The following is a 25,118-nucleotide window of genomic DNA, read 5'->3' as shown; positions in this document are numbered from 1 at the left end:
TGCAGTTGTTTGTAACTTGTATAATTGTTCATAAATTATTTAAATAAATTGGTTGTTTTTTAAGTAAAAAATAAGAGCCCCTTGCGTTTTTATTTTTTGTAATCAATTTTTCTGTATTAACAGCAAGTGCTGACGTTGACAGAAAGAAGTTGTAAAACAATTAAGTTATGATTTATTTTCAATATGCATACAGTTGATTGCCTTGACAGGGACGTTGACCCGACCAATGTGGCTGCCGGGTACACCCGAATTAGCATACTGCTACTGCGCACTGACCTATCTAGTGTTCCGTACATAACTGTGTGCTGTGAGGGTAATGTGACGTCACAAAAACGCGACAGCGCTATCTTAACACAGCACATCGCTAAACAAGAGTGTAAACTGTTTCGATAACGGTTAAAAAATGGGCAAGGTAGAAATGCTCAGAGCCTTCCTAAATCAGCGATTAAGCGCAGCAGTCGACGAAATTGTTGTAGTATTCGAAAGAACGATAGCAGAGTACGAGGAGGAACTTTGTCGATCCAAAGAGGAAAACGAAAGACAACGTCAACTGCTTGATGCTGTTTTCTTACCACAAATTGCGGTGCAGCGAGCAGGTTTGTTGCCCTTCTACTGTTACTTGTTTTGGAACTACAATAATGATACAAACAACGCAATCGGCAGGGCCAGTCGTCGAGAGTGGTGGAGGCGTGGAGTGGACAAATAGCTCAGGTATGCAGAATGCTTACCCCCGCCACGTCACATTTGTAAAACAGTCGTTTCAGAGGTGAAGAGGGAATACCCCTGGATTACATTCAAGTTGCGTTGATTTGTGTAGTGTGAGGGATTTGATGTCGATTGTTGCGGTAGTTCATTGTTAAATAAGTGTTCATCTCCAGTGAGGTCATTACCATTTGTATAGCACTCCATCACAAGTCTCAAAGGGCTGCACAAACATCTATTAAAACATCCATTGATCTGAAACCTCCAAGAGGGTGAGGAAAATTAAGAAGCCTTGAGTGGGGGTTGCACATGAGCATGACTGGGCTGCAATATATGACGCAAGGTGATCAATGGAATGGAATTTGAGTTAAGCAGCAAAATCTAACATTAAAGACCACTTTTCACCCCCCCTGAATGATTGGCAACACCGTCGCCGTTGTCTGTGGTAATGTAACAACCATTCACAGTCATTGAAATACATAAAACTGTGATTCAATATTATGCTACTTTACATTGATCACTGTGAGTTGGAGTCCAAGCAGTGCTTTGACTCGGCATGAAAATGTCTCACCTTTAGTAGATAGCCACTGTTATGTAGTAACAAATAAGTGACCTACAGGGATTGTATAGATCCATGGATAAAATGTTTTGTTTGGTCAAGGGGGTATTGTGAGATTTCCCAGATTGAATCAGACGTTTGAGGTGGTCTGGTTTGGTTTGGTTTGAACAATTTTATTGACACTTTTAACAGCAATTAAACACATTCACAATTTCATTATATCATATTCTAACAATATGAGGTTTGAACAATTTTTATCAACACTTTTAACAGCAAGTAAACACATTCCCAATTTCACCATATCATATTCTTATAAGGTTTCTGGAGGTAAAGTGAAAGTGTGACATTCTTCCTCTTTATTTACTCCAAAGCTTTTAGTTCTTGTTTGATCCCTTCCTTCTTTCATCACAGTGCTCCCCTTTATGATGAGTCGCGGGTTTTTGGTTTGAACAAATTTATTGACACTAATAACAGAAAAAAACAATCATGACAATCTCAACAGCAATTAAGCACATTCACAATATTATATTTCAATATGACTTTTTTAACAGCAAGCACAATGTGAGGTTTGAACAACCCTTCTCGAAAATCTTAATAGCAATCAAGCATATTCACAATTTCATTATATAACATCTTTGTTAGTGTCAATAGATCCGTCCAGGCCAAAGTCGATTATTTTTGCTCTGGATTTTGGTCTGAACAAATTTATTGACACCAAAAACAGAAAACAATCATGACAATCTCAACAGCAATTAAGCACATTCACAATATTATATTCCAATATTACGTTTTTAACAGCAAACACAAAGTGAGGTTTGAACAAACCTTCACGAAAATCAAACATATTTACAATTTCATTATATAACAATCTTTGTTAGTGTCAATAGATCCGTCCAGGCCAAAGTCGATTGTCCTCGGTCTGAACAAATCCACCGACACCAACAGCAGCAAAACACAGCCATCGAGCATATTCACAATTTTTTTATATCTGACAATATGACGTGACGATATGACGTTTTAACATTTTTTCCTGACATTTTCAACATCAATTATACAATTATTTGAATCAAAATCGCTATAAGTTTGCGTGGGCAGGAGCACTGTATTTATTCATGTATATTTTATCTTATTATCACACTCTTTTTATTCACGGTACCAGAGAAGAATGTGAGAAATAGGAGAAAACAAAGTCATCCTGAAATCTATAAATAAATGCTAAAAATATATATATATACGACGAGGGAAACAACTCTTTGTTGTATCTGGCAATGTATCAGATTTTAAAGGGACATGAAGTAAATACATTGTCAAGTCATGTTTATTTGTATAGCCTTTGATCGCAAGGAGTCTCAAAGGGGTGCACAGACCACATATTACTGCAAACTACAGACTATTATTACACCATCCCTTTAAAACCAACATGAGGGCAAGAAAAACCCCAAACCTCAACATGAGGTAAATAAAGATGTAATGTTAGACATTGTGTTTATAGTTGTCAATAAATGATTTGAAACATGGCTGCATGTATTCAACAGTTTGTCACTTTCAATGCTTAGTTTGCGCTGAGAAAAAGTTAAAAATAATACAGATCTTTAATTTTAAAAAAAGGGGTGTGCGCTATTGAAAAATTAATGATATTTCCTCTGAACCCTTCTCACCTTTTAAGCCCTGACTCATTTTATGCCTATTCATTTTATTTGGCTTGATTTGGCTGATGGGTTGGGTCTATACAGAACTAGTCATTAGTTCATGTTCAGAAAGTTAAAGGGACAGTGTGTGTTATTTAGCACCGTCTGCTATGGCTACCTCAAACAAGACACAAAAACCCCCATTAAAGGCCTGGATTTTTTTTTTAAGGAAAATGGTGTGGTTTGGTCACTTTGAGACTCCCTAGTTTGTATTTCTCCTTGTCCTTTCAACACTCGTTTTACAATACAGTGACATCAAGTATGCAAATAATACACACTCTCTCTTTAAAGATTTAAGGTGCTGTACGGAATTTGGAACCTTCTTACATGCTCTCGCCAATCATATCATTGTAACCTTTGTCAAGCTCCTCATATTGGGCGAGCAACTGCATGCATTTCATACACACACTCTGATAAACTTCCTTTTTCATATTTTTGGGGTTTAGGTTGGCGTTTGGACTGTGTTTGAAAAAGGCATTTTCTTACTTTCGCCATTTCCATTCTACACTAACATGAAATCTGCAGTGACAAGCATAAAATCACTCTCCAACCTACTACCCCAATTCTGCGGCCCCGACAATTTCGCGAAAAGTAAGATAAGTGTGGTGTTAAAAGATTCTAAGGGCTTTTTGAAAACAGTTGGGCATTGTTAACACACATTAAAAGACAAACTATACATTTTCAACTTTTAAAGGGCACCTCAAATGACGCACCCCACCTTTAAACTGTCTTAATACATATATTTGATTTTGAGGAATAAGAATTTCATTTTTGTACTCACATGTAGTGTCCACCCTTTCCTTTGATCTTTGTTTCACTCAAGGCTAACACATCAAATTTCCTTTCTGTCATCATCCTTCCGATCTCCTCTTTCTTCCACACAGTCGCTTTACTTCCACATCCTCTCACATTCATTGACCCTATAACTAGGGTTTGCGAGACCTTTCGGTCTCCCGTCCCCCTTTCTTTGCCTTGCTGTCTATTAGGGAGTAGAGATAGAGAGGAGAGGATGAGCAAGCGTGGTGATAAGAGAGGTATTGCACAGAGTGAATCAAGGAAGCAAGGTTTTGGGTGCTCTGAGGAGAGTGATGAACAACAAAAGTATGAGTATGGATGTTAAGAGGGGAATGTATGAGAGTGTGACTGTGCCGACTGTGTTGTATGGTGCAGAGACTTGGAGCCTGAATGCAGATTTAAGGAGGAAATTGAATGTTTTTGAGATGAAATGTTTGAGGACTATGTTGGGAGTGACAAGATTGGATAAATTGAGAAATGTAATTGTGAGAGACAGAACTGGAGTAGTCATGGAACTGAGCAAGCGTGTTGATAAGAGAGTACTCTGTTGGTTTGGACACATGGAGAGGATGGATGAGGAGTGAATGTTGAAGAGGATCTACAGAGCAGTCAATGGAAGGAGACCAAGAGGAAGGCCGCCATTGACGTGGATGGATGGTGTTATGAGTGCACTGGAGGAAAAAGGTCTAAATATTGGGGAAGCTACAGCTCTTGTTTGTGATAGGAATGAGTGGAGAGGTGTTGTGAAAGAATAGTGGGATGGTTAGACACGTTTTAAGGGATGGGCAGGGCACCTGTATGATGCAGCAGGGGTAAACCAGTGAAAGCTGCCGGGCCCTGCTGTTGAACAGAAGAGTGTGTTGTGTCACCCTGACCCAAGTGACATGGCCGCTTTCTTGTGTCCCGTTTCATCTGGAGGACCGAAAGCATGACCAACTTGAGTGCCGAGGTGCTTAACCTGTTTGGGTTTTTTGGGCATTTGGGTTGGCCATGGTACAAAAAATTTAGTGTTGTGTTTTTGCTACCCTTTCCCATTTTATTTTCTTTGTTTTTATATGTGTTTGTCTTGCTGTTGGTCACCCCTCTCGAGGGATATGACCAGGGTAGATAGATGTAGTTTCACAAGTCTTATTTGCTGAATTATTGTTTTATTTATTTATTACAGATAGGTTGATTTGATTTTCTTTCTAATTCTTAACTCATTCAATACCCGACGTTTCTCTCAAATGGGAAGTGCTGGTACCAGCAAATCTTTTTGACTCATTTTTAAAGGCTTTCAAAAAATTTAGTTCTGTAACTATAAAGGCAAAGGACATATCAAAGGAAAGGTTGAACCCTCATATTTTATTAGAATAGAATGTGTTTCTAGCTTTTACCGTTGTGTAGTGAACAACAGTTGAACATTGCTAAGTTTCTTGAAGACACTCGTTTCCCCAAAAAACTGTTGATAAAAACGTCTTTTTGTGAAAGAATGCATTTCATGCAGAAATTTGACTTCCGTGCTTTTTTTTCCATTTGTGATACCTCCAATAACCAAACCTTACTTTCTGTCAAAACAAGGGCACTTTGCTTACAAAATAACATTTTATTGCAATAACACTGAAACTATGCATGAGTGATGCATGAACTTTGCAAGAACTTTCTCAGCCCCCTATGTTTCTTGTGATGTGTGATCACATGATTTTGGTCACTTGGGGGTCGCCCACACACTCAATCACTGGATAGAGGAACCAAAGCACATGAAGAATTAATGACTCCCCCATGTGTGGACAAGGGTCTCATCAAAGCCATTCCTGCCATCTATTGGTGATTTATCATACTGAAATCATTCCAAGAGGCTTGATACTTTAGATTTTTTTTTTAATAAATAAAAAAAAACAAAGTATTATTACATTTTGACACTGAAGGAGAATGCTTCTGAAAACATTTATACAATATGGCACTGAATGAGTTCATCTCATCTCATCAGCCGTACCGCTTATCCTCATTAGGGTCGCGGGGGGGCTGGAGCCCATCCCAGCCATCTCCGGGCACTGGGCAGGGGACACCCTGAACTGGTTGCCAGCCAATCGCAGGGCACACAGGGACAGACAACTCATTCGCTCATTCACACCTAGGGACAATTTGGACCGTCCAATTCACCTGAAATGCATGTTTTTGGATTGTGGGAGGAAACCGGAGTGCCCGGAGGAAACCCACGCAAGCACGGGGAGAACATACAAACTCCGCACAGGATGTCTGGAGCATCTATATAATATATTTATTTCAGAATGTATTTTGTGTTAAAAAAAGATTATTTTGAAAACCTCACCCAGACCCTGAGTTCAAAACGCATGTGTAAAGACAAATTAGGGTCTTCATTTTCTAACCTGACATTGTGTTTTTCTTTGAAGGCCCCGCCGATTTGAATCAAGGAAATCTTGATCCTGCACAGCAGGATTGGAACTCTCATGTGGAACCGCAGGAGCCTGAACCCTCCTTCATTAAGGAGGAAAAGCAAGATGATGATGGCACAGATTTGCCGTTGACTGGTGTCCCTGTAAAAAGTGAATGTGACAAAGACAGAAATCAGGGTGAGCGTAACACATGGGACGAGCCTCACAGCAGCAACTCAAGTCACCACACAGCAAGAGAAGGCGGTGGAGTTCGCCGCAGAGCATCACGGGCGGCAAACTTTGTGTCTCCCTTAACAGACAACGATAACATTATGCCACGCACACATGACGCTGATTATCAACCATTCTCGAAAAGTGATCGGACATATTACTTTGGCAAGAAAAAGTGGAAATGTTTGCAATGTAACAAAGTTTTTGGCGTCAAGATAAATCTAAAAAGACATATGGTGATTCACACAGGAGAGAAACCCTTTGTCTGCTCAGTTTGTGGCAAAAGATTCTCTCAGAAGGCACACTTGACTTCACACTTTAGGACACACACTGGAGAGAAACCCTATGCCTGCTCATTTTGCGGAAAAAGATTCTCTCGAAGTGAGTGTCTAATAACACACACTAGAACACACACTGGTGAGAAACCTTTCCGTTGCAATGTGTGTGGTCAAAGATTCTCTTATAAGTATAAGATTAAGAAACATACGTGTCCTGGTCTAAGGCCTAACACTTAAAAGAAATGTGGATTTTTGCGTGACAAGCTGACAAATTTTGAGTGTTTAAGATTAGCATGAGAAAATGTGCATTTGACAACAAAATGCTACATGGACTTTAAAAAAACCCAAAAACATTTTGTTAAATCTTTTGCATTCACCCATCTCAACTAATCTTAAATAAAGCAAATGTGACTGGAGTGATTTATTGATGTTGTTTTTTGCCCAAAAAGATAGTAAATAACAACAAATATTATGATAGTGTTCCTTATTTTTAAAATGCAATTTAAAAAAAAAAGTTATACATACTGGATTTATTATCAACTGAAATATTAAAAGTCTTATTGTTTTATAAAGGCATACACTCAGATGAATGAATGAATGAAAACTTTATTTCGAACATTAAAATAAAAACAGGACAAAAACAATGAGTCAACAACAAAATAATGTCACATAACATGTTCGAAAACGGGTAGTCAGAAGCAGATGCTTATTTTTCCCCACCCCTCTATCTTCCCTATTAAATACCTTTTACAAATCCGCCTTTCCTCTTATGTCTAATATAACAAAATCTCGTGGATATACTTATTCCATTGGTCAGATGTCAATAATTATAATAATTACAATAATCACATATTTTATACACTAATCTTCGCAATACCCATCCCTCAACGTCATAATACGCCTAGTTACCAAATGTCACTGCGGCACCAATGATAATAACAACAATAAAAATAAACATAATATTTATAATAACAGTTCCGACATAACAATAGCAACAACAACAACAAGTTAAACATAGTTATAAACGCAGTATTTCCAATCTCCCTCATATCCCATTCTCTTCATCCCTGTATTTCGCCAGTAATGCTTTTTTGTATTTAAATTTGAACACATGGATAGCTGGACATTGTTTGATCTCATCTTGTAAATTATTCCAAAGTTTGACAATAAATAAATGTCCTATCTCAAAACATAATATTGTAGGCAATTCAACTACCGTAATTCAAAATAATAAAAGGCTGCCAATATATTGGTTAATACGTAATAAATCCAGAATGTATTACTTTTTTTTGCTTTTTTAAAGTTGCATTTAAGCAAGAACTTTATAAAATTAAAATCTGAGATAGTCCTGTGATATAGATAAAGGGATGCTTTTTTAAGCTCGGTTTAATCACAAACTTACTCTAGGTTTTATTTCTTTTTTTTTTTTACATATTTTTTATAATCAACTAATACAAACTTGTACTAGATAGTGAAAGAACATTATATAGATATTTCTATGGGAAAACAAAATACTCTTAAACAATTTACAGTACGGTAAAGAAACTTTTCTCCACTTCTTTTTAATGCTGTAAACTTTAAAAGGCACAATATTGTCAAAAGTACAATGTTTAATATTTGACTGCTCGATGTCGCTCTGTTGTGTAGTGCAACCAGAAACGAGCACGAGAAAAAAAAACTACGGAGACTCAAGTGACCCAAATGGCAACATTTAACAGCCCAGCTTTGTCTGAGTTCTTCAGCACCCTAGCCTAATGTAATCTCGCACAAAATTGTTCCATTAAGTCTGTCATAATTCTTATACATTCGGTACTCCAGGGATACTTATCCCTAGATGGTGCGAGTGATATACTCTTAGACCAGTGTAGACTAAACTATAATTCATAATCTAATTCAATGGTTACTAATTCAGCCAACTGGTGGTGCTAAAGGTTTCCCACCCGAATTAATTCGACATGCTCATATTGTCTCTAGCATTTATCATGAAAGAAGAAATACTCTAAATATTTTTTGATTTAAGCTTTAGATTATTGATTTTTTTAGGTCATTGATATGGATAATGATTGATCAGGCCAGAAGGAAAGTAGTAGTGATACACAAATAGATAATGCACCTGTTTGACACTAACAAACTACATTTATTTACCTGACAAGGGAAATTTGAAAGACACACAAAAAAAAAAAAAAAAAAAAGGACATTGTTGACACAAGCAGTCTTAGAAAACAGGAACGGGGAATGAAGTTCTGTAGCAACAATGGAATCATCAATCCATAAATGCAGCACGGCGTCGCAGTGGTTAGCGCGTGTGCGGCACAGTTCTGAGGTCATTAGATCAAATCCCCTGTGTGGCGTTTGCATGTTCTCCCCGTGCTTGCGTGGGTTTCCTCTAGGCACTCCCGTTTTCTCCCACATTCCAAAAACATGCATTTCAGGTTAATCGGCCGGTCCGAATTGTCCCTAGGTGTGAATGAGGGAGTAAATTGTCTATCCCTGTGTGTCCTGCGACTGGCTGACAGCCAGTTCAGGGTGTGCCCTGCCCACTGCCCGAAGATAGCTGGGATGGGCTCCGGCACCTCCGCGACCCTACTGAGGATAAGCGGTGCAGATGATGAATGAATGAATGATCCATAAATGGTGTGTAACACTCATTTAAATGATCAGGAATATTTTCATAGCATGTCTGAAATGAAATATTAGTTGCCCCTGCACCAAAACAGTCCATTGTGAAATATTTTCTTCGTTTACCTTAGGGGAACCCAAAGGTGTCTTGTTTTACTGAGTGAAGAAAGCCCAGTCCATGCTTTCCCAAAGGTTTTTTTCTTTTTAAAGAAATTAGAAAGCCTTTACTCAGATGCAGAATTTTAAAACAATTTGACATAATATTGAACTATTTGGTTTTCAGTGATCTACAAATTTAAACACCAAATTGACAATGTTGTCAAACGTGGAAGCAAATTTATGTTTTGGTTTTAAATGCAATAACTTAATTTAAAATTTCCCTTTGTTTCTCAACCTTGGACAAGCAGAAGATCAGCATGTTTTTAAAGCTCTCTTAGACCGGTACGAATTCCGGCCAAAGGATGGTGCTGACAAAGTGCTCATGGAACCGCAGCTCTTTCTCCAGGCTTACAAATAACTGCCAGTACTTGGCCATTGCCAAAATCCCCGCTGGTGTCTTCCTGCATCTCATTGTTGTCTGGGCTCCTTCTCTGACAAAAGCAGTTTCCCAGTACCTCTTTCGCGCTCAGCTGCCTTTGCTGATGGCTTCTGCAATCGGCTGAGCACTTTTGGAAAGGGTCTCAGAACGTGTTCTAGGGTTCCTCTTGCTGAACACAGTCGTCAATTTCAGGTCTCCTTTTTTCACCCATGTAAAGAGGTTCATTGCGCTACGTACGACAAGGAAGCCGATTCAATTTGCCTAAGTCTGCCACAGACCCATCCAGGTGACTTTACAATCCACGGCATGCTCCCACCTGGTCCAGGCCCCCCTGCTGCCATACTTCCTCATGTATCTGCATTTGCTTTTCCTTTCCCTTGCACTCCCTGTAACGAGCTGGTGTTGAGAACATTCTTGACCTGCTCTGCCATGGGCCACAGAATCCCTGTGGCAAAGTCGTCCCTCTGCATCCAGCACAGCAGACTGTGCACTCCACTTCCTTCCACTCTTCACCACAACTTCTGCCTGGGCCACCTTCGGATATTAAACTTGATTTATACATTAAAACTTGAAATATTTTACTATGAATAATTTTTTGGGAGGCTCTTTATGTGCACTAAGAGGATGCAGTAAAAATTTCGCAAAGTGCCAGCAGCTCTGTGGCTTTTCTTTCTGAAATGAGCAAATCCTTATCACATGAGGAAACTTCCTCTTTATCTCTGAGTTTGACTCCCTCTAAACCTAAATATTTTGCGATAAGTATTTTTTTATTTCCTTAGCCGATAAGTGTCGGGATCAAGTAGAATATTTTTGATTGAATTTAGGGTAAACATTTTTTACCAAGGACATCTCAAAAATCTAAACCCTCGCCTAAAATTTAGTGGGAAATTTAAAGTGGGACATGTGTGGAGTAAATATATCACAAAATGTGGCACTGAGACTCGAATTTGAGAATCACAGAGATCCAAATTTTTATAAGCTTGTAAGCCCAACATTTTCTGACTGCGGGAAAAACCCACCCTATTCACGCATCACTTCCTGTCCGCCTACCACAAGTTTCATTTCTACAGAGGTGACACATGTGACAGGCGTCACATTAGGACATGTCGGCATCGGGTGAGGGTCCCGTGATGCAAGTGCTTTTCCTACTCCTCTGGCTTGCGTTTTCTCATGCTGTTAAAGGTGAGTTTGTCAGAATCGTGACAATGCGAATCTTATTTTTTTATAATACGTGAGTCGTTAGATTTTTTTTTCAGGGTTCATGCGGGTGCTTGAAATCCTTGAAAATGCTTAAATTTTAATGTTGTGTTTTGAATGATTGCTAAGTGCTTGATCGTGGTTTAAAAAGTTTTGATGGTTGTTTATTATGGGTTGAATATGATAAAACACTATCACAAAATTGCATTAGCTGAGAATAGAACCCAGGTCAACTACTTGGAAGGAAGCTATGCTAACCACTATTCCACTAATGCCATACATTACATACTTTGGCCTAAAAATGTGGGAAAAATCATGTGGGAAAAATAGTTGTTGGTTGTTGATTATGAATGAAATATAATAACTCACTACCATAAATTTTTATTAGCTGGGAATCGAACCCAGGTCAACTGCTTAGAGGGCAGCCATGCTAATGATATACATTACAACCATGGGTTGGTTGTTGATCATACTTTGGCCTAAAAATGTGGGAAAAATCATGTGTGAAAAATTTTTGTTGGTTGTTGATCATGAGTGAAATATAATAACTCACTACCATAAATTTGCATTAGCTGGGAATAAAAACCAAGTCAACTGCTTGGAGGGCAGCCATGCTAACCACTATACCACTAATGCCTTGGACATTGGACTTCAGCCTAAAAATGTGGGCAAAATCATGAGTGAAAAAATTTTGACGGTCGTTGATTGTGGGTAAGATACAATAACTCACTACCAGGAATTTGCATTAGCTGGGAATCGAACCCAGGTCAACTGCTTGGAAGGCAGCCATGCTAACCACTATACCACTAATGCCATAGACATAGTATTTCAGCCTTAAAAAATGTGGGAAAAATCATGGGTTAAAAAGTTTTGACGGTTGTTTATTATGTGTTAAATATGATTAAACACTATCACAAAATTGCATTAGCTGAGAATAGAACCCAGGTCAACTACTTGGAAGGCAGCCATGGTAACCACTATTCCACTAATGCCATACATTATATACTTTGGCCTAAAAATGTGGGAAAAATCATGGGTGAAAAATGTTTAATGGTTGTTGATTATGAATGAAATATAATAACTCACTCTCAGATATTTGCATTAGCTGGGAATCAAACTCAGGTTAACTGTTTGGAAGGCAGCCATGCTAACCACTAAACCACTAATGCCATGGACATAGTATTTCAGCCTTAAAAATGTGGGAAAAATCATGGGTTATAAAGTTTTGACGGTTGTTTATTATGAATGAAATATAATAAACCACTATCACAAATTTGCATTACCTGGGAATCGAACCAAGGTCAACTACTTGGAAGGAAGCTATGCTCACCACTATTCCACTAATGCCATACATTACATACTTTGGCCTAAAAATGTGGGAAAAATCATGGGTGAAGAAAATTTAATGGTTGTTGATTATGAATTATACATAATAACTCACTCCCAGATATTTGCATTAGCTGGGAATCGAACCAAGGTCAACTGCTTGGAAAGCAGCCATGCTAACCACTATAACACTAATGCCTTTGACATCGGATCACAGCCTAAAAAATTTTGGGAAAAATCATGGGTTTAAAAGTTTTGCCGTTTGTTTATTATGGGTTAAATATGATAAAACACAAAATTGCATTAGCCGAGAATAGAACAGAGGTCATTTACTTGGAAGGAAGCTATGCTAACCACTATTCCACTAATGCCATACATTACAAACTTTGGCCTAAAAATGTGGGAAAAATCATAGATGAATTTTTTTTTAATGGTTGTTGAACTCAAGTCAACTGCTTCGAAGACAGCCATACTAACCACTATACCACTAATGCCTTAAACCACTCTATGGTCAAGACATTTGTATTTTAACGTAACATGAGGCTTACCAAAAGGCAGCTGACGTGACTGTCCGCCATCTTGTTGTTAAGAATACCCCCCAAAAGCCTCGTGAGGTTACTTTGGGTCTCCGTAGTTTGTGTTTTTACTCGTGCTTTATACCAGTTGTTTTCAGTTTCAATACAATCTACAGTGACATCTAGAGGTCGAAGATGACACAGTGCCCCTTTAAAGAATTATTTAAACAGTAAAAGTTTTCCAAATCTGTTATTTTATGTATCGTTGATTTGAAAAACTAATATGAATTCATTTTGTGGGAAACATAACTTTTTGTTTCGGTGACAATATTTAAAAGTAAACAGTTAGTGTATGCAAAAAGTTTTAATAGCTTTAAATGATGCCATCAGATGTTGAAGCCTTCTTTTTGGTATAAATCTACATTTTTACACATTTTTTTAAAATCAATAATTAATATTTTATAAGTATAATTAGAAGTATAATTTAAAATTAATGCTGTTTATTTAATATTTTTATTTTGTATTTTACAATGTTTGCAATATATTTTCATTTACCATGATTGTTACATATCTTGTTGAAAAGCAGATTTGAATAAATGGTAATTTATTAATTGTAGTTACTGGACTCCAAATTTGTGAATGGTCTCTGTGTGCCTATGATGGCCCGGCAATTAAACCAGGGTGTCCTCTAAACACTGCCCGGACCTGGATTGGGCTCTAGCACTCAAGTCAGGATAAACCAGTGGAGGGCTGTGGATTTTACACCTAGGCTTTCACCCCCAGTCTGAACTAGTGATGTGTTGTTCGCTGTTCCTTGCGCTCGTGTAGGTTTTAAAACAGGGAATGGTGTAATAAATGTCTGTAGTCTGTACAGCCCTTTGAGACTCCTTTTGATTAAGGGCTATACCAAAAAACATGACTTGACGTGATTCTATGAGCCAACTCAGGTGGAAGATAAGTGATATTGACGGAACCTGGCCCGCACACCCGGTTCGCTGGGTCTAATGCTGCCGACGAGCGCGGTTCACTCATGAAGCCGGCACCACAGACTGCGAGAGGGGTGGAGGGAGGGGCTCCGTGTCACACAACACATAGATTCTCTTACAAAAAAACAGGCTTTATCTTAAACAGGACTGTATAAAAACAGACAAAGAAAAACAATGACAGGTGGACAATGAAAATAAGGTGGCGACTCGGCTCGAAATTTGGATCGAGTTGGATTTGTCTGACCTATTGTGATTATATTAACACAAAATGTTTCTTGTACAGAGTGTCAGTCTCTTCTAGCCAATCATAGTTTGTGAAACCAGTAACGTCTCTCAATGGCAGCCATCAGGCTTTCATACGGCAACTCGGAATCTGGCTAAACCAACAGCTTTCTCTGAGACTGATGTTACTGGATACAGCCTTCAGGATTTTTGGTGAAGTACTCCAAGTAGATTCCTGAGCTTAGCAACCACTAATGGATGAAATGTGATTGGCTATATGTATAAATACAACCCCAAACAAAAAGTATGGAAACATCAGTCTTGGACAAGTACTCACTCTGGCATTTGTTCTGTAGAACAAACTCAGATAAAAAGCATGAAAAGTGCAACTCCTTGGCATTAAGAAACACGAAAATAAAGGAATAAAAAACCGATGGAAACGTAAATGCTACTTTTTAGACCAAGCACAGGGAAAAAATATATATGGAATCACTCCATTCTGAGGAAAAAAATTGAATCATGAAAAACAGACAAAGAAATAACAATCAAAACCATATCACTAGTATTTAGTTGCACCACCTTTGGCTTTTATGACAGCTTGCAGTCTCTGAGGCATCGACTTGACAATATTCTTCATCAATCTGGTTCCAACTATCTTTGATTGCTGTTGCCAGAACTTTTTTGCAGTTTGGAGCCTTACTGTGTACATTTTTTTTTCATTTCCCACCACAGGCTTTCAATTGGGTTGAGATCTGGGCTATTTGCAGGCCATCGCATTGACTGGATGCGTCTTTCTTCCCAAGACAGTTTTTGCCTGTAGCATGATGCATTGGCGTCTTGGAAAATTAGTTCATCATCATCAACATTTTTTCAATTGAAGGAATAAGAAAGCTGTCCGAAATATCAATGTAAACTTGTGCATTTATTGCAGATTAGACCACAGTCATTTCCCCAGCGCCTTTGCCTCACATGCAGCCCCATGTAATTAAGGACTGTGGGAATGTTGATGTCTCTAGGCAGTCCTCTTTGAAAATCTCACGAGAACGTCACCAAACAAAGGTTCCAGCATTGTCACCTTGTCCAATGCAGATTCGTGACTCATCACTGAAGAGAGCCTTCATTCTGTCATCCAAAGTCCATGATTGCCTCTCCTTAACGGCTTAACCCATTGCTAATATTCGTCCTATGCTGTCCCAGTCTGATGCGGAGATTACAATTCATGCGTTTGTTACCTCTCGTCTTGATAACTGTAATGTACTACTCTCCAGTCTCCCGAAGTCCAAAGTCAAGAGTCTGCAGCTGGTACAAAATGTGGCAGCGAGGCTTTTAACTAAGACGAGACAAGTTTAAGATTGACCTTACGATTGTTTTATGTTCGTGATCTGAGTTTTTTCTACAAAATAAAATGTGTGACTCATGGCTTACCCAAGATTGGTGATTCGTTATTTTTTGCTAGGGGTTGTATGAAAGCACATATGTGGGAGCAGCACAACAAGGTAAAAGCCATGCAAGGAAGCTAATAGACAATTTAAATTATTTAAGAATTGATGGACAAAAGAAAATTAACATCACATAACTCAGATACTTTTTAGGCCACCAGAGAAGGCCTCGAAGGCCCTCAGAGCCTATCAATACGATGAGCGGTTCCCAAGATGATTGAATGAATATTTACTGGTAATCACAAAATGGACTTTGCTTACCATCGTTTGTAACCTTTGATTTGAACCCGCTTTCAAGGTTGCCTCACCTCCAAAAATCTTCCGACCGGTTCTGAACTGCCGGATCACTGCAGGAAGCAGAACCTCACATCAATAAGGACCAAGTGTGAGTTGATGCCCCTCGAGATTTCTCATCGTCTTCTCAATATTTTTGATCTTCTCCACTTTGTTCCTTTTGTGATAGACTGTGAAGATGTCTTTTCTGACTGCCATGCACAAATCTCTTGGACCAGGTAGATGTCTTCAAGTGTATTAATAGAACAGTTTGATGCTTTGTTTTATAAGGTCATTAAAAATGAACAAGGTTCTTATTAGATAGAAATATCCAGTCGATAAAGATCATCGTAATTCTTTAAAGCGAAATTTGCTCCTCCTGGTGGTAGAAAAAAAATTTAATCATTAAAAGAACATGTACAGATTTCAATCATAAGGAAAAACACACTATAATATGAACGAGCATCTTTGAAAATACTTGCAGATCGAGAAATTTGCTCCTCCTAGTGGTAGAAAAAAATCAATCATGAAAAGAACATCCATCCACCCATCCATTATCTGCACCGCTTATCCTCAGTAGGGTCGCGGGGGTGCTGGAGCCCATCCCAGCCATCTTTAGACAGTTGGCAGGGGACTCCCTGAGCTGGTTGCCAGCCACATGTACAGATTTAAATAATAAGCAAAAACACATGAACTATAATATGAACGGGCTTCTTTGAAAATACTTGTAGATTGAGAAATTTGCATTTGTTTTGCACGACACAGGAGCTGACATGATTGTACGCCATTTTGGCTCCCCGGGTACCTCTAAAAACGAATAACCTTGTTAAAGGTTGGGCAATAAAATAAAGAAAAAGAAAAGAAATTTGTTTTTTTTGAGTTTCTGCGGTTTGTATTCTTCCTTGTGCTTTGTATCACTCATTTTGTTGCATTTTACATGATGGTGATGTCTAGTGGTCAAATATTATACAGTATACTTTTAGGACTAATGTGTGATAGTGACTTAACATTATAAAAAATGTTGTAAAGAATAATATTAAAAGCAGCAAAATGGCAAACAATAATGTTTACATGATAATTCATGTATTTCTTGTTAATTCTATCTATCTATCTATCTATCTATCTATCTATCTATCTATCTATCTATCTATCTATCTATCTATCTATCTATCTATCTATCTATCTATCTATATATATATCTATATATCTATATCTATATATATATATATATATATATATATATATATATATATATATATATATATATATATATATATATATATATATATATATATAGTGTTTTTAAGAAGATTGCTATATTTTCTTACACTACTTGAAAGCTAACGATTTAGACCAGAATGATAGGGTTAAAGGGACAGTGTATATTATTTTACTGCTCAATGTTGCTGCATTGTGTAATGCAATTAAAAATAAGTTCTAAAAAGCACAAGGACGAATTTAAAGTAAAGAGACTCACAGCGACCAAAATGCACCCTTTTTCTTGCAATTTTTTTGACCGGCCTCTCGAAAGGTTTTTGTTTCTTGTGTACCCGTGGCAGCAAGATGGCTGACAAATATGTGAGTTCCCCCTAAGTGTGGGTCATGTAGTGTAAAATAAATACAAATTTCTCAACCTACGATTATTTTAAATTATAATCGGGTGTGCACCATTATAGCATCGCCAGCCTTGAGGTTCGAAACCATTTTTGGGTTACATTTCCCTTTCTGATAAGGTCATTGGTTCATGATAATTGAAAACCCAAAGAGTAAGACTGGAGAAAAAGGCTGAGTCAGCCTAACCAAAAGCGCTGAGTCAACTTTTATTTTGCATCTCTTCACATATAGTCAAGTCATGTTTATTTGTATATATATGTCAACACTTCCAACTGCCTGTAAAACATTGTGTTGAATGTTGTTCCGCCCTAGAAGAGGGGAATGTCTTTCTTGGCAAAAGAAAAGGTGCTGAGTCAGTTTTTTTTATTTTCTCCTCTAGAGTGACCTACCTGATATATTGTAAAAGATTGTAATCCAAGCTGAACTGAGTCAACAAAACTAAAAGTGCTGAGTGTTTTTGGAGGGCATTTTCCACATTTCGGGCAATCTACCTGGCAGCCTGTGAAAGATAGTGTTCATATCATACACAAAAACGTTTTGAAAGGTTCGTCAAAAAAATGAGAAGAAATTTATGCATTTTGGTCTCCTTAGTTTGAATTCTTTCTTGCTTTTTAGACCCTGCTGAGGATTAACGGTGCAGATAATGGATAGATGCAAATATTACAAAAATACAACTAGAGTAATACTACAAAAGTAAATATTAAATGTAGTGCTTAAAACGGGGACTTTATGTTTATGTTAGCTTTTATTGTGAGAAATTATTCTATTTAAAACAAATAAAAATAAATATAACATTTACATTTATTCATAGATGAAAACATGGCATCCATCTTCTTGATGGGCCCCTTGGTCAAATGAATTAACCCAATACGGCCCCTGACTCCTAATAGTCGCCCATCCCTGCTCGAAACAATATATACATGCACGTGTTGGTCAAACGGGCAAGACATTGATGAAGGCACGGCACGTGAATTCTTGTGTTTGAAGGTGTTACAAGCAACGGATTATGAATTGCACACCAAGAATGCGAAACAGTCGGAGTTTCATTTTCAGGACCGTTGACCCTTCACAAGAGGTATGATTATTTCTTGTCTAACTATGACTTGATTTTGATGTCATCATTCATAAGTTTGTAGTTTAGTAGACACTCAAAATAGGGGCAGATGGCACTAATGAATTTGAACCCTGCAAGGAGAACAGAAAAGACCTGGACATAAATTCTCATGATAAGTAAGTTCCAACCTGTTCTAAAAGCCCTCCCTTAAGCCCTTTCTCTTTATCAAATCTCCTAGGTTACAAAAAGAGAGATAGATCCGTTCTGATTGGTGTGACTATCAAAGAACAGCAACATTATTGGCCAATAGTGATGATGATCTAAACCATGCATGTTAAACACACGGCCTGTGGGCATGATCCATCAATTCTGAGTATGTCAAAAAGAAGCTTCTAGAAGACTCTTGGTCATTTCTTTCAAAAGTTAAAAATGTTTCTTAAATAAATACAAACCAAATGCTCTCTCTGGTTACTAAAGGGCAATGCTGAGTTCGTATAGCATGGTGAATTGTTTCAGGTGTAAAACTGCATTCACTCAACTGTTAAAATGAACCAGTTAACACATTCAATGCCGAACGTGCATATGTCCTTTCCCCGTTGTTTGTGAATATATGTGCTGTGTTAAGAAAATATCTTATGTCATCTTTGATAATAATATTATAGAGTATTTACTAGGCTGAATGATAAAGTGTAAGACCAGAAAACAAAGCAAAAAATTTGAAGTTTACCGGAATGTTATTTCTCTGATTCGGCCCGCCTAAGAACAGAAAGTCTGGATCTGGCTCCAGAACCAAACTGCGTTTGACATCCCTTATCTCAACGGCGTACACTAGTCAAAATGACAGAGCAGTCAGGAAATATAGTCAAAAAAAAGAACTCGCATCATATCCAATCATCTTTTCAGCTGTCTGTGCACAATAATAAAATGAAATAAACATAGCATTTTATTAGTTCCCTCACTACTTTGTTGGTCAATTAGTGTGGAGTTTCTCTGTTGTGCATTTTCATTTTTTTACTGATTTGTGATATTAGTTGTGTTGCTACAGGCAGCTATAGTAATATTAATTTTTTTTCGTAGTTATTTCGTCGATTAATCAACAAATCTGGTTGAATAAAATGGTTTAATTTTCATTTCTGTTTTCAAAACAGAAGATGTCATGTAGAAAATATGAATTATTAAAAATGAGGTTACCTGTTTTGATGTCAAGAATGCAGATTATAGTTTTCGAAAACAAAGCTAATCGCTGGCGCAAGGCAGAAACTATCCACTGTACCATTACCTTTTTCATTTTCTAACATTTTTGAAAAGGCACTATGGAGCCACTAGGGAACGCCAAAGACCCCCATGAAGCTCTTGAGCAGGTTTGACATGAGGGGAGAGGCTCAACTTTGTTGTCGATAGAAAGCATCTTCCTCTGTTTAGCCAATCAAAATGCACAACACAATGCACAATAAAAAGCAGTGAACCAGTGATAACTGAATCGCCGAATAGCAAGGTGTCTCTTTACTTGTAATAAAGTAGACTTGCATACACTGTACTTCTTTTTTTGTAGCCATCCATTAAATGTATTTAATTGAAATGTTATCACATTCCTTCTGGATTGGCAATCAGCGTGAGGAGCGCCCTACGTCGGAACACAGCGTTCACTTACCCTCGTCAGCCCTCCAGAGAAGCAAAGCGTCCGAGGGTGGCGGCAACGTCTTGTTGGTGGTCACCGTGCTCGACAGCCGACATTTCAAGGTCCGATCATTTTTTAGATGAAATCAAATCACCCTTCCTTATATGGTTAGGTCATTAAATAAACACGAAATGTATGGAGGACCGATCCTGCCATTTGTAAAAATAAATGTATGAATAAATACCCACCAAATTATGCCAAATTATAACGAACACATAAATAAATTTCTTATTACCTAAATATATGACAAAAAAATCCATTATTTTATTTATTTATGTAGTTTGGTATTTATTTTTTTTCGTGTACTTTTTTGTGTAATTTGTAACGTATCTTATCGTGTATTTGGTTCCTGTATTTGGTCATGTATTTAGTAATGTGTTATGTAGTGTATTCTGTCATGTCTTTTGTCGTGCATTTTATCGAGTTTGTTGTGTATTTCGTCGTGTATTTTGTAGCGTTTATGACATGCATTTTTCAATGTATTTCATGATGTATTTTGTTGTTTATGTTTTGTGTATTTTGTCATGTCTTTGGTTGTGTATTTTATCGTGTATTGCGTCGTGTATTTTGAGGTGTACTGTTTAAAAAGATTTGTGTATTTTTAAATGTATTTAGTTGTGTATTTGTCGTGAATTTTGTCATATATTTCGTTGTGTATTTTGTAATGTATTTTGTCGCGCATTTTGTCGTGTTTTCTTCATGTTTTTTCGTATATATTTGTAACCGCGTTGTACGTGTCCCACCAAAGATCCACATTCACGCTGGACTGGATGATGAGGTTTTTATTATTACAGTTCTGCAAATGGATGAGTCACAACATTAGCTTTTTCTGCTGGGTCTGATCTCTTTGATCTCTTTGTAGTACTCTGGTAAAACTGACAACAAAGCATATCAAAGAGCTGTCTTTTCACTTTACAGAAAATACATTTTAGAATATCACAATACATTTATAAATCTTTGCATTTTAACAAGATACTTTTAACAAGAGATCGTATAGTGGATTTTTAACGTTTACAATGAATTCAACATGTTTTTCTTTACTCTGAATTTTAACCAACATCATCCTTTTTTTAATGTATATGAAAAATAGGAATAAAAACAATAATGAGTATAAAAATGAGTACAATTTACCTGCAAATGGATGAGTCACAACATTAGCTTTTTCTGCTGGGTCTGATCTCTTTGATCTCTACAAGGGGAATTAAGATTTAGTAAAACAGAAACAAAACGAAAATAAACCTAAACAGCTTGACAATATCAATCACATTACTATGCATGGTGAGAGATTTGTCAGCTGGGGTTATAAAGTTTAAAATTAACTTATTTTGTGGAGCACTAAAAGATATGTCTTACCTTTGTAGTACTCTGGTAAAACTGACAAAACCCCGCCTCCTGGTCACATGTTAGAAGCCAAAACCAAACCCCACCCCATACCAGCAGATGGCACTGTTGGACTCAGCATTGCAGGACATTTACCAAAAACTATACACATATTTTAGCAGGAATTTCAATAAAATAAAAGTTATTATTACACCCGTTACATATTGTCATATATTTTGTTGTCTATTTTGTCTATTTTTTGACGTGTATTTTTTATGAACCATTTAATGTATTTTGTTGTGTATTTTTTTGTATTTTGTGGTGTACTTTGTCAAACATTCTCTTCTGTATTTTAACGTGTATTTTTCAATGTATTTTGCAATTTATTTTGAGTGTATTTTGTGGTGTTTGTTGTGCATTTTGTCATGTCTTTGGTCGTTTAATATGTCCTGTTTTGACGTGCATTGTTGACATTTTTTTTGCCATGTATTTTATCGTGTATTTTTCTGTATTTTGTTGTGTATTTTGTCATGTCTTTTGTCGTATATTTTGTAGATATTTTCTTAAATGTATTTTGTTGTGTATTTTGTTTAATGACAAAATACATGACAAAATAAATGATAAAATGCAAAAAATATATATGTTTAAAGACATCACCCTTCTTATAGGAAAAAAACTTCCAATCTCACCTCTCCTACTTTCAATCGTACTAAAACCCCGCACATTCAGCACCCCGAGTCTTGGTTAAGGGAACTCCTCTTCCACGCTCTGGGCAATCATGACTCCCTGAAACTGTTACTATATATTCCTCAGCCCCAAAGTGGAAGAGCTGGGAGAAGACGTTTGCCAGGCCCTAGTGGCACAGTTCTGCAAGAAACTGTTATGGTGGTGCAGGCGGGTTTGCTCCCACTCCATGACCTCCTAGAACCCATTACGTTGACTTTTAAATACAGCAAGAAGGTAAAGTCTTATTCTTGGCATATTTGGTGAAACCAAGAGATGATCCCCATCTACTTTGTGAAAGTATTGCTCCCCCCAAGAACTTTTTGTCATATTGCCACGTTTCAGACTTTAAACTTAAAGCTAAAAGATTCTATAAAAATCAACATCGTTTGAGACACAAGGGTGAAGTGAAACCAAATTATTTCAACAACTTATATTATATTTTCAACGGAAAAACTGAAAAGTAGGTTTTTCAAAAACATGTTTCCCCCTTTCTCTCAGCTCAACCAACAGACTCCAAAAGTTCTCTGATGACTTCTGAACGAACCAGTATTGACCGAAGCGACTAACAATGAGAAAAGATTACTTATGTGTGTCGTTACGTCTCAGTTTAGATGCACCTCTGTAATGGGCTCAGAGGAGCACTACGAGCATTATGAAGACCAACGAACACACCAGGCAGAACCAGCATAAAGTTGTGGAAAAGTTAAATGCAGGAATGTGATACAGGACAACTTTGCAACATTATGCAATAATATGAGAATTGAGAGAGCCAGAAACCATTGCAAATCTACCAAGACTTGGGCGTCCCTCTAAATCTTCGACCCAGACGAGAAGATAACTAATCAGAAAAGCAACCAAGAGGCCCATGATCACATTGGATGACCTGCAGGCATACACAGCTAAAGTTGGATAATATGTGCATTGGACAACCATTAGTCGTACTCGGCATATAAAAATCTTAGCAAAAATTATGGAATCACCAGTCTTGGACTCATTCAATTCTGAGGAATAAAATATGGAATCATGAAAATCAGACAAAGAAATAACAATCAAAACATATTACTAGAATTTAATTGCGCCAATCTATGAAGGATGGACTTGATGAGTGACAATCAGTATTCTTCATCAATCTGGTGCAAACTCTCTTTGATTGCAGTTGCCAGATCATCTTTGCAGGTCAGAGCCTTTCTGTGGAGATTTTTTTTCAATTTCCACCACAGGTTTTCAATTGGGTTGACATCTGGCCTATTTGCCGGCCATGACATTGACTGGATGCGTCTTTCTCTAAGCAATGCTTTCACAGTTTTTGCTCCGTGGCAACAATGGTTCCCTTATTGCTTTCTTATATGAAAATCCCATTTTCTTTAGGGCAATATTGCACAGTTCTGTCACATACATTGGCTCCAACCTCTCATTTCCTCTTCATTTGTCTTGTGTGCATTTTCTGTTTTCAAGACATATGGCCCTTAGTTGTTTTGTGTCTTGACGCTTACATGTCTTCCTTGGCCTACCGGTATCTCATCTCATCTCATTAGCTGCACCGCTTATCCTCAGTAGGGTCGCGGGGGTGCTGGAGCCCATCCCAGCAATCATCGGGCAGTGGGAAGGGGAAACCCTGAACTGGTTGCCAGCCAGTCGCAGGGCACACAGGGACAGACAACTCACTCGCTCATTCACACCTAGGGACAATTTGGACCGGCCAATCCACCTGAAATGCATGTCTTTGGAATGTGGGAGGAAACCGGATTGCCCAGAGGAAACCCACGCAAGCACGGGGAGAACATACAAACTCCGCACAGTAAGTCCGTTAGCTGGATTTGAACCCACACAGGAGGTTCCCAAGACCTTAGAACTGTGCCGCACTCGCGGCCTACCAGTATGCTTGACTTTAACAACCTTCCCATGCTGTTTGTACTTGGTCCAAACCTTTGATACGACGGACTGTAAACAGCCCACATCTTTGGCAACCATCTGAGTAGAGTTACCTTCTTCAAGAAGTTTGACGATCCCGTCTTTGATCTCAGGAGACATCTCTCTTGTTGGAGCAATGATTCTTGCCAATTTACTTAGTCCAGGAGCCCTTTTAAGAGTGATAATGTTTGAAACTGCTGACTAACAAGCAGACTTAATATCAGCCAAGTGCCCAATTGGAAAGGAAATTGACTGGATCTGTCCTTATTTTCTACTCAAAATGCACTAATTCCATATTTTTCTCTTTAGAATTGAGTGATTCCATATTTATTTCCCTGCAATTCTGCTATAAAAGTAACATTTACTGAACATTGCAATGTTTTTCCTCATTTTTTTAGTGTTTCTGATACCAATATGTTGCACTTTGGAAGGACCTTACAACTGTTACATGTTTGTGATCTGAGTTTTTTCTACAGAATCAAATGTCTGAGTAAGGGCTTGCCCAAGACTGGTGATTCCATAATTGTGAGCACAGACATGTTTTAAGTTTTTTATAAGTTTGAAGACTGAAATATTGCAATATGTCAAAACGTTCTTGGGGGTTAAAACTTTTGCAAGGCACTGTATCATCCTTCCATCGTTTTGAACCATCGTTCAGGTTGCCGACGCAAATTGTGTCTTCTGGGAAGAGATCAATGAGGAAGACGGAACTGGTGGGTGACACGTTGAGATTTCTGTCTGTGTTCTCTTTTCCCAGCATCGCTGATGTGTTTGTGTGGTTTTAGGTTACTGGAGCACATTTGGCTGCAACACCACCAACACCCGCAGTGAATTCATTTGTCGGTGCAATCACCTTAGCTTCTTTGCTGTACTTGTGGTAAAAACAAAACACACACTTTAATTTAGACAAGGCCATTTTTTGGCATTACGCAAGATTCCAATGTACGCTTGAAATCCTCAATGATGCTTGAATTGTGATGTTGTGTTTTCAAGGGTTGAAAAGTGCTTACATTTTGGGTGAAATGAGTGTAACTGCTAAATTTGTTGCCATTTTTCTCAAAAAGTATTCTTA

The 25,118-nt window shown here is 37.7% G+C and overlaps 2 protein-coding genes and 1 non-coding gene across 4 annotated transcripts in view; 2 read left to right on the top strand and 1 right to left on the bottom strand.

Moving 5' to 3' along the window:
• Positions 1–323: 323 nt before the first annotated feature.
• On the top strand, positions 324–7,044 carry LOC148367333 (uncharacterized). Of its 2 annotated transcripts, XM_088334193.1 has the most exons (3): positions 324–596; positions 664–711; positions 6,138–7,044. In XM_088334193.1, the coding sequence occupies exons 1-3, from the start codon at positions 404–406 to the stop codon at positions 6,863–6,865; spliced, it is 969 nt and encodes a 322-aa protein (XP_088190319.1). In that variant the 5' UTR covers positions 324–403; the 3' UTR covers positions 6,866–7,044. The 2 variants fall into 2 exon arrangements, with proteins under 2 accessions (XP_088190319.1, XP_088190320.1); XM_088334194.1 differs by lacking the exon at positions 664–711.
• A 3,828-nt stretch (positions 7,045–10,872) lies between these two features.
• adgrg3 (adhesion G protein-coupled receptor G3) overlaps positions 10,873–25,118 on the top strand; it is a 22,122-nt gene continuing 7,876 nt past the window's right edge. Inside the window, exons 1-8 of the mRNA XM_088334189.1 lie at positions 10,873–10,967; positions 15,769–15,855; positions 15,934–15,982; positions 18,345–18,432; positions 20,023–20,151; positions 22,223–22,369; positions 24,705–24,759; positions 24,832–24,923. Coding sequence (XP_088190315.1) covers positions 10,889–10,967; positions 15,769–15,855; positions 15,934–15,982; positions 18,345–18,432; positions 20,023–20,151; positions 22,223–22,369; positions 24,705–24,759; positions 24,832–24,923 — 726 coding nt within the window. The 5' untranslated portion in view covers positions 10,873–10,888. The remainder of the gene's footprint in view (positions 10,968–15,768; positions 15,856–15,933; positions 15,983–18,344; positions 18,433–20,022; positions 20,152–22,222; positions 22,370–24,704; positions 24,760–24,831; positions 24,924–25,118) is intronic.
• Positions 11,724–11,795, bottom strand: trnag-ucc (transfer RNA glycine (anticodon UCC)). The gene has a single exon. It is a non-coding gene; the product is annotated as a tRNA-Gly (tRNA).

The sequence above is a fragment of the Urocampus carinirostris genome, chromosome 4 (genome assembly GCF_059441175.1).
Source record: "Urocampus carinirostris isolate Australia breed hairy pipefish chromosome 4, RoL_Ucar_1.0, whole genome shotgun sequence".
Lineage (NCBI taxonomy): Eukaryota > Metazoa > Chordata > Actinopteri > Syngnathiformes > Syngnathidae > Urocampus > Urocampus carinirostris.
This window is presented reverse-complemented; position numbering and strand designations above follow the sequence as displayed.

What these genes read in the sequence shown, in the direction of transcription:
- LOC148367333 (XM_088334193.1), top strand. Translation starts at nt 404, where the DNA reads ATGGGCAAGGTAGAAATGCTCAGAGCCTTCCTAAATCAGCGATTAAGC. An exon ending in AATTGCGGTGCAGCGAGCAG is followed by an intron (nt 597 to 663) that starts GTTTGTTGCCCT and finishes CGCAATCGGCAG; the next exon opens with GGCCAGTCGTCGAGAGTGGT. An exon ending in GGAGTGGACAAATAGCTCAG is followed by an intron (nt 712 to 6,137) that starts GTATGCAGAATG and finishes TTTTCTTTGAAG; the next exon opens with GCCCCGCCGATTTGAATCAA.